Source organism: Hemiscyllium ocellatum, chromosome 45 (assembly GCF_020745735.1).
Source record: "Hemiscyllium ocellatum isolate sHemOce1 chromosome 45, sHemOce1.pat.X.cur, whole genome shotgun sequence".
In the NCBI taxonomy this organism is placed as follows: Eukaryota; Metazoa; Chordata; class Chondrichthyes; order Orectolobiformes; family Hemiscylliidae; genus Hemiscyllium; species Hemiscyllium ocellatum.
In genome coordinates, this window is record NC_083445.1 from 2,995,377 (window position 1) to 3,008,141 (window position 12,765).

At 52.6% G+C, this 12,765-nt stretch overlaps 1 protein-coding gene across 1 annotated transcript in view; it reads left to right on the forward strand.

Moving 5' to 3' along the window:
- The first annotated feature begins 489 nt into the window (after positions 1-489).
- Positions 490-12,765, forward strand: part of LOC132835846 (suppressor of SWI4 1 homolog) — a 28,896-nt gene continuing 16,620 nt past the window's right edge. Inside the window, exons 1-10 of the mRNA XM_060854941.1 lie at positions 490-682; positions 1,432-1,602; positions 2,427-2,528; positions 4,022-4,072; positions 5,334-5,504; positions 6,942-7,018; positions 7,936-8,043; positions 9,752-9,875; positions 10,325-10,403; positions 11,474-11,603. Coding sequence (XP_060710924.1) covers positions 665-682; positions 1,432-1,602; positions 2,427-2,528; positions 4,022-4,072; positions 5,334-5,504; positions 6,942-7,018; positions 7,936-8,043; positions 9,752-9,875; positions 10,325-10,403; positions 11,474-11,603 — 1,031 coding nt within the window. The 5' untranslated portion in view covers positions 490-664. The remainder of the gene's footprint in view (positions 683-1,431; positions 1,603-2,426; positions 2,529-4,021; positions 4,073-5,333; positions 5,505-6,941; positions 7,019-7,935; positions 8,044-9,751; positions 9,876-10,324; positions 10,404-11,473; positions 11,604-12,765) is intronic.

Below are 12,765 nucleotides of genomic sequence, written 5' to 3' on the forward strand. Positions count from 1 at the left end.
ATGCTGCCTGGCCTGCTGTGCTTTGACCAGCAACACATTTGCAGCTGTGATCTCCAGCATCTGCAGACCTCATTTTTTACTCATGGGGAAACTGGATGAATGTGGAATTGAGGATCCTCAGTTCAGTCATGATCTCATGGAATGGTAGAGCAGATTTGATGGGCTGAATGGCCTACTTCTGAGCCTGCGTTTTATGGATTCTCTCTCTTTGGAGCTGGAAGCAGTGAAAACCCAAGGCTCAATCCTCCAGTAACCTAAAGGTTCCCTCTCCCTAATTGTTCAATCAATGATAGTGTCATGATACCAGGGCAGGAGATTGGATTTTATTCCTTTAAATATAACACAGGCCAGGCTCAGCTCAGCGCCTGTATTTGACAATAACCCACAGGGAGGCTGTTGTGTCAGTGAGAGCTCAGTGTCATTCCCAGACTCTCCACTAGGGGCTGGTGTGAGGCCGGAACCTTTCTGCGGGAGAGGGCGGTTCCGGCCGGAGCGGTGAGCGGGACGGACCCGGGGTCACGTGGTCAGCGGTAATGGCGGCTCCGGCTGGAAACGTGTGAGAGGGAGAAGGAGAAGGAGGAGGAGGAGGAGGAGGGCGGACACCGGACACCGGACACCGGACACTCCAACAACAACCACCGCCACCGCGACAGCGACAGCGACAATGGGGAAACACGGAAGGGTCAGGCCCGGACTCATCCTCACCCTCCCCTCCCCCGATGCCCCATTCTCCCCACTCCCCTCCACCCCCCCACCCCCAAACCCCCCCACCCCCAAACCCCCCCTCCCCACCCCCCCACCCCCCCACCCCCAAACCCCCCCCCCACCCCCCCACCCCCTCCCCACCCCCTCCCCCCCCCCTCCCCCCCCCTCCCCACCCCCTCCCCACCCCCTCCACCCCCCCCACGTCCCTCCCCCTCCACCCCCCCCACGTCCCTCCCCCTCCACCCCCCCCACGTCCCTCCCCCTCCACCCCCCCCACCCCCCCACCCCCAAACCCCCCCACCCCCCCACCCCCAAACCCCCCCTCCCCCACCCCCTCCCCACCCCCTCCCCACCCCCTCCCCACCCCCTCCCCCACGTCCCTCCCCCACGTCCCTCCCCCTCCACCCCCCCCACGTCCCTCCCCCTCCACCCCCCCACGTCCCTCCCCCTCCACCCCCCCCACGTCCCTCCCCCTCCACCCCCCCACGTCCCTCCCCCTCCACCCCCCCCACGTCCCTCCCCCTCCACCCCCCCCACGTCCCTCCCCCTCCACCCCCCCCACGTCCCTCCCCCTCCACCCCCCCCACGTCCCTCCCCCTCCACCCCCCCCACGTCCCTTCCCCCCACGTCTCTCCCCCCCACCTCCCCCATCTTCCTGTCCACACATCTCCCTTCTGTCCCCTCCCCTTTCTCTGTTGTCACTAATTTGTTTAAATCTTGTTTCAGACCAAGGCCCAGAAGAGAACTCGTGAGATTGCGATCCAGCGCGCTCAGGAGGAATTCGCCAGTGTCCCTCACACCTTCATCTTCAGCCGAGGACAAGTGGGTCTGAATGTTCACCAGCTGATCACTGACCTCAGAAGGATCATGGAGCCTTATACCGCCCGGAACCTGAAGGTGAGGAACTCTCCTTACTCTCTGAAGGTCAACCCCGAGAGCCACCCGCTGAGCGTCCTTGGCAGGGAATCCTTGCTTTACCCAGGGATTGATCATTTCTCCTTTCTATTTAGTGGAAGCGTGAGAGAGAGAGGAGTGGAAGGTTATGTTAATACAATGAGGTGGGTGGGATGTGAAAGCATAGACCATGTGGGCTGAATGGACGGTCTCTGTCAATGCTGTGTACCTTTAGAGGAGAAAGTGAGGACTGCAGATGCTGGAGTTCAGAGTTGGAGAGTGTGTTGCTGGAAAAGCGCAGCCGGTCAGGCAGCATCCATGGAGCAGGAAAGTCGTCATTTTGGGCATAAGCCCTTCAACAGGAAAATGGCAGAAACGTCGATTCCCCCTGCTCCTCAGATGCTGCCTGACCTGCTGTGCTTTTCCAGCATGTGTTCACCGACCATGTTCCTTTAGAGGTAATTTGAGTGCATTTCTTACTCTCCTCATGGGAGATGGTGTGGTAGTGGGAATGTCACTGGACCTGGCACAACAAGGCCCAGGATAACGATGTGGCTTTACAGCAGCTGGTGGATTCGAAAGTTACTCTCCGTTACCATGATGGTTATCTTTAAAAGAAACTGTAGGCCACTACTATCCTTTAAGGAAGGAAAAGTCCTGTCCCTAATTGGTCTGACTTGTGGGACTGTCCTGTACTGACGAGCTGCTGGGTGTGACAGTGTGACTCCTGTATTGACAAGCTGCTGGCTGGGACTGTCCTGTATTGACGAGCTGCTGGCTGGGACTGTCCTGTATTGACAAGCTGCTGGCTGTGACTGTGTTCTCAGGTACAGAAGAAGAACTCGCTGAAGGATTTTGTCTCTGTGGCTGGACCACTCAGCGTGACGCATTTTTTAGTTTTTACCAAATCATCGACAAGTGTGAACTTTGTAAGTACGTGGAAATTCTTCCTCCAAGGAAGAAATGATTTTCCTCTTTATTATTTATTGTTAGTTTCGGGATGTTTTTATCAATGAAACTGTCCTTGCCACCTGGAGGTGTTTTTTGCTACTTGAGTAATTAATCTGTTTGTCACTGCAGATATTGTTAGCTCCTGATTCATTCTATTGTCAATGATTCGGGTGTAGCCAGCGCAGGTAAAGTGTGACTCTGTGTTGTCACTCCCTGTCCAGCAGTGATTGCTTGTTTCGTTACCTCTGGAGGTATTTAGTCTGTTTGCTGTGGTTTCTTCGTTTTATTGAATTCACTTGAAGTAACTTCCTGCCACTGTCCTGATACAATGCAGGAGCTACAGCCTACAATCAGGCTGTTCGGCCCAACCAGTTCATGCTGGTGTTTCTGCTCTGCTCAACTTACCCCCACTCCCCCCTGCCCCCCCATCTCTTCTCATCTTAACCCTTTGCCATCCTCTTCCTCAAATGCTTAATCTCCCCTTAAATGTATCCAGAAACTTTACTCCAGTCCCTCCCTGTGGGAGTGAGGTTTGTACTCCCTCCCATTCTGTGGATGAAGACATTTCTCGTGAATTCCTGATTGGATTGCTTGCTTCTAATTCCGCTCAGGAGGAAATGTTCTCCCTCGATTAACTTGATCAAAACCTGTCAATGCTTCAAAGATCTTGATTACGTCAGCTCCCGGACTGTCAGCCATTTCCTGATCGGTTTGTTCACTGACAGACACTGTACCCCAGGGATAATACTGATACACTCTGTAACCGGCCACTAGATTACTGGAAAAGAAACGTTTCAATCATAAATGTTAAAACTTTAAGAATTCTTATAATGTTGAGAATCAGTGAGGGGCAAAACTAGTCTGAAGTAAGATACCTCTGAAGCTGCTAACAGTTTCCTGTTAACCCAATCAGTAATGCTGAGATTAGTGAAGACATTTTAATAAAGTTATAAATACAGATTTGACTTTGGAATTCCAAACTGAGACGCTGGAATATCAAAAGACGCCTTTGCTGATTAACCAAAAGCCGTGAAGGTACAACCCAGGGCCAGGCACTGCATGTGTTCCTCCTGCACATAGTGAGCTCCGAGACCCCTCCACCAGCCCTGTTCAATGACCAGCCAGTGGATTGACTGTATTCTGTATTGCAATAGATTCCATCCCATCCCAAACAGTCAGTGGCGAATTGCTGCTAAGATATAGCTTTGAAGTGGTTGTGAAATGCACACTGAGTCATTGTTTTACCAAGTGTTACAGACTTAGAGAACTGGTCACATTGTTGTACAGTGCTGGGGGTCGAGGAGACATTGCTGGGTTGACATCCAGTTATGATGTCAATTTAACCACCACCTGCTGCCCCCTCTTGGTGTGGAGGTGACATTGATGTTGCTCTGGGGAAGCTGTTTCTGACAGTAAACGTGCGGGATTATCTTCAGATTGCTGACTTGCCTTTTCTTCCGTCGTCCTTCAGAAAGTTGCCCGTTTGCCCAGAGGCCCCACGCTCACGTTCAGAGTTCACCAGGTAAGTGTTCCTGTTCGGGGTTCATTGTAAGGACAGTGGCTCAGGGACAGCTTTGATCTAACCATCTGAATATCATGTTTTCAGCAACTAGCAACTAAATAGTTCATCTCTATTTTCTGTATAAGTTATTAAGCCGACGGTTAAATTGCTCAGTGTTGGTATTACCGTGTCAAATTGGGAGAGGTCCACTTTGGAAGTGTAAGCAGACTGTTACAGACAGATATCTGGAGATTGACCCCCTGTGATTACTGAGATCTCCATCACCACTGGTTCAGGGATCACTGGGGTTGAAGTTGAATGGGATTAACCGTGGTATTTATTCAGTGTGTCTATGGTGGGTTTTGTCGGTATTATTGATCTTGAATAAAGAGTATTTAACTTGGCTTGCTCACCTCACTGACCTGCTGGAGTGCTCCCATCTGTTTTCACTCTCTGTGGGAGGAGGAGTTCTCCACATCAGTCTCCGGAGACCTGGTGTTTGGTTCGAGTCCTGATCATGTCGGGGGGTGCCCAGGGTCTAATGACAGCAGTGCCGGGCTGAGGCAGAGCTGTTTTCCTAATGAGCTGGTGAATTCCAGTCCCTGTTCCACTGACTGGCAGCTGCTGGGTGAAAGCTAAAGCTGCTTTATCATGATTACAAACAGCTCACAGTCGGTAGTCTCTACTGTCCAGTGTTTCTCTCCCCTCGGCCCAGGACCCCTCCTGCTCATTTCTGCAGCCCCCAGCCTCCCCAAATATCTGAACAGCCCTGACCGCCACCCCTGGCGTGGGTGTGCCCCTGTCACTATCACCCTCTCCCACCCCAGGTTGCCCTCACTCTCCCCCATTTATTATTCTCAAATGTAAAAAGATTTAACCATCTGGCCCACCAATCCTGTTCCTCCGTGGGATTGAATGTCTGACCATCAAATCCCATGGGCCCTTTCTTTGGTCTAATCCCCTTGACTTGTGGGTGAACGATCCAGCTGGCTCAGACTAACGCATTTGAAATGTTCTGAGCCGGTTTTCCCTGAGATTATGCCATGTTTCCCAGCATTCCCTGGGTTAGCCCTGTCTTTCCCAGCATTCCCTGGGTTTGCCCTGTCTTTCCCAGCATTCCCTGGGTTTGCCCCGTCTTTCCCAGCATTCCCTGGGTTTGCCCCGTCTTTCCCAGCATTCCCTGGATTTGCCCCATCTTTCCCAGCATTCCCTGGGTTACCCCTGTGTTTCCTGTCTTTCCCAGTATTCCCTGGGTTAGCCCTGTGTTTCCTGTCTTTCCCAGTATTGCCTGGTGAAGGATGTAGTCTCCTCCCTGAAGAGACACCGGATGCATGAGCAGCAGTTCCTCCATCATGCGTTGTTGGTGCTGAGTAACTTTGGGGGAGATGGAATGCACATTAAGCTGATGGCCACTATCTTCCAGAGTATGTTCCCCTCCATCAACGTCTATAAGGTAGGAGGCTACCGTGTGGGTGAGTGTGCTGTGGGAGGGACAGGCTGGGGTTAGAGGTTACCGTGTGGGTGAGGGTGCTGTAGGAGGGACAGGCTGGGGTTAGAGGTTACCGTGTGGGTGAGGGTGCTGTGGGAGGGACAGGCTCCGGTTAGAGGTTACCGTGCGGGTGCTGTGGGAGGGACAGGCTGAGGTTAGAGGTTACTGTGTGGGTGAGTGTGCTGTGGAAGGGACAGGCTGGGGTTAGAGGTTACCGTGTGGGTGAGGGTGCTGTGGGAGGGACAGGCTGGGGTTAGAGGTTACCGTGTGGGTGAGCGTGTTATCGGAGGGACAGACTGGGGTTAGAGGTTACTGTGTGGGTGAGGGTGCTGTGGGAGGGACAGACTGGCGATGGAGGTTACCGTGCGGGTGAGGGTGCTGTGGGAGGGACAGACTGGGATTAGAGGTTACTGTGTGGGTCATCGTCGTGTGGGAGGGACAGGCTGGGGTTATAGGTTTCCGTGTGGGTGAGGGTGTTGTGGGAGGGACAGACAGGCGATCGAGGTTACCGTGTGGGTGAGGGTGCTGTGGGAGGGACAGACTGGGGTTAGAGGTTACTGTGTGGGTCATCGTCGTGTGGGAGGGACAGGCTGGGGTTATAGGTTTCCGTGTGGGTGAGGGTGCTGTAGGAGGGACAGGCTGGGGTTAGAGGTTACCGTGTGGGTGAGGGTGCTGTGGGAGGGACAGGCTCCGGTTAGAGGTTACCGTGTGGGTGCGGGTGCTGTGGGAGGGACAGGCTGGGGTTAGAGGTTACCGTGTGGGTGAGGGTGCTGTGGGAGGGACAGGCTGGGGTTAGAGGTTACTGTGTGGGTGAGGATGCTGTGGGAGGGACAGGCTGGGGTTAGAGGTTACTGTGTGGGTGAGCGTGCTGTGGGAGGGACAGGCTGGGGTTAGAGGTTACCGTGTGGGTGAGGGTGTTATCGGAGGGACAGACTGGAGTTAGAGGTTACCGTGTGGGTGAGGGTGCTGTGGGAGGGACAGACTGGGATTAGAGGTTACTGTGTGGGTCATCGTCGTGTGGGAGGGACAGGCTGGGGTTAGAGGTTACCGTGTGGATGAGGGTGTTGTGGGAGGGACAGACAGGCGATCGAGGTTACCGTGTGGGTGAGGGTGCTGTGGGAGGGACAGACTGGGGTTAGAGGTTACTGTGTGGGTCATCGTCGTGTGGGAGGGACAGGCTGGGGTTAGAGGTTACCGTGTGGGTGAGGGTGCTGTGGGAGGGACAGTCTGGGGTTAGAGGTTACCGTGTGGGTGAGGGTGCTGTGGGAGGGACAGGCTGGGGGTTAGAGGTTACCGTGTGGGTGAGGGTGCTGTGGGAGGGACAGGATGGGGGTGAGATGCCGTGTTCTCCAGCGTTGCTGTTTCCTTGGCCCTAACCCTGCATTGTCGATTCCTTTTCAGGTCAGCCTGAACACGGTTAAACGGTGTGTTCTGATTAATTACAACTCCAGTACACAGAGGGTCGACATCAGGCACTAGTAAGTGAGCATCCTATCTCACAGCCCAGCCTCCAGCTTCACTACACTGTGGATGGGTGTTGGAAAAGGAGATTCCTTCCCCTGTCAGGGTGTGGAGAGTATAATTCAGGGAAGTTGGTGAACAGGGGATGGAATTAGGTCAGTTGACATGGATTTAGCGAGGGTATTTATTAAGGATGTTACTTGTAGCATAGATAAAGGAGAACGACTCGAGGTGGTGTTTGAGTTTTAATAAGAAGCTGCCCAGCTGGTTGGTAAATGGATTAGGGCACACAGGATGTCTGCCCATCGATTCAGAATTGGATAACCCGCATTGGGAGTGAGCAGGTTGTTGCAATGGGAAACTGTCAGGGTTAGTGCTGTGTTCCCCGTACTTACTGCAGGTTTGGATATGGGGACCAATGGTCATGTTTCTAAACATGGTGAATGCACAGAGCTTGATGCCGTTACTGGTGTGTGTATGGGGTTGGGAGGGGCTGGGTGGGATATGTCAAGGAGATGTGTGAGTGAATGGGCTAGAACATGGCAAATGGAATATGATGTGAGGTCTCCCACTACAGGGGAAGATGCAGGATTTCACGGTGAGAGGTTCGAGAGATGTTCATGTCCAAGGGGAACATGGCTATGGGATGAGTCACTAAAAGGTGCAGCTCCTGCTGAGATATGCTGGCTTTCACCTTGGGAGGGTTTGAGACCAGGGCAAAGTTTTGCTGTGTCCAACCTTGGGGAGAACATTTCCTGTTAGAGTGTGGGATCACTTGAATATATCCAGGCTAGGGTTTAGTTGTCTGTTGAGCTTAGGGTATATCACAACAGATTGACTGTGGCCTAGTAACAGGCTGGGCAGGTGGGGCTGAATGGTCTCCTGCCTTTCTGTGTAACCATGTCAGTAATGGCTGTATCTCGCCTGTCTGCAGCTCCATTAAAGTGATTCCTGTCGGGATGAGCCGAGGAATGAAGAAGCTGCTTCAGGAAAAATTCCCGAGCATGAGCAGGTTTGAGGATATCAGTGAGATGCTGATCAAGTAAGTCCCACAGTCTCTCAGCCCGCCAGGTCATTTCCTCTGCCCTGAAGCTCTTCATCCCCTCTCCCACTCACCCATTGTACTCTATGCTACCCTCTCCCCACCCCACCCCCCTCTCGCTTATCTCTCCATGCTTCCAGCTCACTGCCTTTATTCCTGATGAAGGGTTTATCCCGAAACGTCGATTTCGCTGCTCATTGGCTGCTGCCTGAACTGCTGTGCTCTTCCAGCACCACTCATCCAGAATCCTTTCCGAGTCAGCGCCGCCCCATTAGGAAGGTCTGCCCTATCATTGGTTGGGGGTTTCGGTTGTACAGGGAAAGGACCATCAGTTGTAGTTTTTCATTTCTCTGATGAACTGGCTTGTTTTTGGTGAACGGATCCAAGTTATTTCCAGCTGTTAGTTTATTGAGCCATGGGATTTCAGCTCGTGCCTGGTTTTTGGGGGGGTTGGGGGTGCTGGGGGTGTGGGAGGTGTTGTTGACTTAGGTTTTCCAGCCAGCAGAGGGAGGGGCCTAGAAGCTGCAATATACTGGGCAGAGGGGCCCATAGCAGCAGAAGTGCTGTCGTTAGCAGTTTACAAGTGATCAGGGCCCGGGAGGGTTTGTGCGTTGTTTCAAAGTAAGTGAGTAGAGAGCTCTGGTTGGGGGGTGGGAAGAGAAGGCTGTCAGAGTCCAACTCGGATGTCGGAGTCCTGCGTTCAGGGAGCCCTCATTAAGCCGTAGATTGAGATGGCAGTTTGTTGTTGGGATTTGCTGAAGAAATAGAATCTCGTGAATGCACAGAAATATGCAAAACAAACCCCCAGTTACATCTGATCCAGCTGAGCTCGGCGCTTCACGCTTGGAATAGGGAGGATCCCTCACTGAGCTTTGTCTCTGTGCGTGAGTGTTGCTGAGAATATTTGTAATGAGATTGTTCCACTTGACTTTGTCTGGTGTAGTAGCATTTGTTTTATTCCCTTGTGTAAGAAACTTTTTTTTGTTAGAAGTATACTGGCAGACTCTTGTGAAAAATCCAGAGTTTATCAAAGTCGAGCTGCAGACTTTGCTGCCATCACTGAGATGATAAACCACCCTTTGAGTTTAGTTCCATTGACCCTGGATATCTAGTAGTCGCTCTGTATGGGGCAGGCACTATCTGTCATATTCAGTGACATCCTGCTCTCACTCATTTACAGCTCACGATTAACTAACTTTGTATTAATTACATGCAAATAGTCAGCATTAACCTGTAGTTCTCTATCGATACTAAGTGAACCTGTTGTTTTGGGGTGAGGATGTTTGAGTTTGTGATGTATAACTTTGTACATAAATCCTATAAAGTTGTGTAAAGATTGGTTTCAGTTGCATCCTTCACTGACTGTCTTTCTGGATTGTAGCACAGGGATGTAAAGTATGCAGTCACTCTCGTGTATTGCCAGTTTGAGTTACAGATCCTTGGGTTTTCTGGCTGTTTAATGACACGACTTCCTGCCTGAATGACTTCCCTCTGGATTTGTCGTACTCCCTCCCCCACCCTCTGTCCTCTCACAGAATTGTCAGTGCATTTATCTGCAAACATCAAACTGAGTCGAACCACAGCACTGTGTTACTTCAGTTTTTTTCCTCCTCTCTTGCGGTCCTTCACTGGGCCCTGAATCCCCGTCTGCCTGTCCAGTTGTTAATGAAGCGGGTTTCTGACCGGTTTCTTTCTGTCTGATCTTCAGGGGAGCCAATCTGTCTGAGAGTGAAGCTGAGCCGGACGGAGAGCACAACATTACGGAGCTGCCACAGGCCTGTGCAGGTCGGGGGAACCTGAAGACTCAGCAGAGTGCCATTCGACTGACTGAGGTCAGTGTGTTCACAGTCTGTACCCACCCAGCTCCCATCTGGAGGATAGCCTGACCCCTGGGGAGGAGCAGCACCACTCTGCTGTTACTGTCTGTCAGAATCTTGTCAATAAACATTCAGTGTCTGTTACACAGAAGGGGATCGGGGAATTAAAGCATCAGCCATATCAAACGGACCATCCCAGGTTACACTGCAGGACTGTGCTGATATAACCAGTCCCTCCTCAGACCATTGCTGTCACTGCCCTCAGCAGGGATGGTGATGAGAGAGTGTGAGTGAGTGAGGGACACTGCCAGCTGGGTTCCTCGCCCCCGGTTCCAAGTTAACCGGGGACACAGCGAGCTGTCTCTCTGCAATCTGTCTGTACTCTGATCTCAGGCCCAAGGCCTCGAGGAGGAATGTTCATGTTTAGCTCTAACCCTCCCCCTCTGTGCAATCCTGCCTCTTAGATTGGCCCTCGACTGAGCCTGGAGTTGGTGAAGATTCAGGAGGGGATGTGTGATGGACAAGTGATGTATCACTCATTCAGTAAGTATGGCTGAAAGGACAGAGGAAGGGTCAAGGGTCACTGGCTCGTCCGTCAGTGTGGGGGGGTCAGGGGTCACAGGCTCACCTGTCAGTGTGGGGGGTCAGGGGTCACAGGCTCACCTGTCAGTGTGGGGGGGGTCGGGGGTGACAGGCTCACCTGTCGGTGTGGGGGGGGGGTCAGGGGTCACAGGCTCACCTACTGGTGTGGGGGTCAGGGGTCACTTGCTCACCTGTCAGTGTGGGGAGTCAGGAGTCACTGGCTCACCTGTCACTGTGGGGTTGTCAGGGGTCACAGGCTCACCTGTAGGTGTGGGGTTCAGGGGTCACAGGTGACCTGTCAGTGTGGGATGGGTCAGGGGTCACAGGCTCACCTGCTGGTGGGGGGGTTAGGGTCACCTGTCGTTGTGGGGGGTCAGGGGTCACATTCTCACCTGTCAGTGTGGGCGGTCAGGGGTCACAGGCTCACCTGTCAGTGTGGGGAGTCAGGAGTCACTGGCTCACCTGTCAGTGTGGGGGGATCAGGGGTCACAGGCTCACCTGTCGGTGTGAGGGTCAGGGGTCACAGACTCACCTGTCACTGTGGGGGGATCAGGGGTCGCAGGCTCACCTGTTGGGGGTGGGGCCTTGTTAGTTTGTTGAGGGCAGTGTGGGAAGCTCTGTCTGTTTTTGAGAGCCTCCTTTTTGAGCTTTGCTAACGTTGTTGTATGAAAGCAGCAGCGCTGTGTTCAGGGGTTTAGGGAGAAGCTGCCTCCATCTGTTGGTGCTGCAGGCTCCCACAGTCAAGTTAGATCCCAGACAGACCTGTAACGTCAGGCCTATGCTGGGAGCACTGTCGGGTCCAAAGGCAGTGTTCTGTGCTCCGAAAGCCCCTGCTCTCTCAATGCCCTGTCAGATGAAGACCCCATTCCACTGTGATGCTTTCATGGTCAAGTGTTCTCTGACGGTCTGTCTGATAAATACTGGGTCAGGTTTGTCAGCATTTTCCTATTAAGCAAGAGATGAAAGCAGTATTTTCTGGAGAACAGTGTTTATGAAAGTCTGTGTGAAATATTCTTCCTTTTCGGTCCCAGTTGAAAAGACCGAGGAGGAGCTGCAGGCAGCGCTTCAGCAGCAAGAGGAACGACAGAAACTGAAAGAGGAAAGACGCCGAAAACAAGAGGGAGACGTTCGCCGTAAACAGAGGGAGCGTGAGCTGCACAGGTGAGTGACCCCACCCTCACCCTCTGTGTTCTCCCTTCACCACCACTGCAGCTCAATCCCACTGATACCATCTACATCGTCTCTCACACCCTGGCAGTGCTAGCCCACCGTGACCCAGAGCAGCACTCTCCCTGGAGGAGGTTTGTTCCACATCTTCACTTTGAACGTGGGGAGTGCACACAGTGACAGCCCTGGGTCTGTGTAACTCCCTCCCAAACTCCTTGGGAGTCGCATAATCCAATAATACTGGAGTCATTGACCACTCTCTGATGGGATTCCCTTGCGAGGAGAGACTGTGGAAGCTGTCAGGCCTTTGAACAATGGGAGCTGAACTCATGTCCCCTCCCACAGTCCTTACTGAGCAGGACCGGGTGGATCGCGTGCAGGTGTTTGCCCCTGTCCAGTAAGTAGAGAGCTGTGCAAGTCCAGGCATTGAGCAGGTTCAAGGCATAACTTGATAAATTCCTGGTGACTAGTGTCCTCAATGGATTGAAGCCAGTGGGGGTGGGGAAATAGCATTGAGTTTGATATTCAGATATAATCTAGAATGGGTTGAATGACCTGCTGTTGTTTCTATGATGGAATTCATCTAATTTGTGTTGGATTTGATCACTTGCTCCCATAGCTGCATCACTCACTCAAAACTCCAATGCTACCCTCTTGATTTGCATTTGGATACCCATTGTTTACATAATAATGCATCTAATCTCTCCTTCCATTCTAACTTGAACTGAGTGAGCAAGAACATCTCTCTCACTCTCCATCCGCACCTTCCTGTGGTGGGGTGGGGCAGACAGAGAGAGAGAGTTAAGTGAGCAGCAGCAGAGAGTGGGTAGAAATATACAGGACTGACATTTTGACAGACTGATAAGGTGTGGCCAGCCATTAGTGTCAGAGATGGCACAGGCAACTGGGATGTTAGTGACTGCAAGGTACCAAGACTGAGAGATCCTGCTCAATGCCTGAACTTGCACAGCTCTCTACGGCTGGTTCTGGAATGACTGGCCAAGGGACAAACATCTGGTCTCGATCCACGCTGTCCCACTCGGTATCTGGGAGGTGTGGCAGTGAGTTTGCGAATGCATCCTGACAGGGAGTGAGGCAGGTTAGGGCAGAAACAGCTGGCAGCACACGGAGCCTCAGGGAGGGAGGCTGCCTCAGA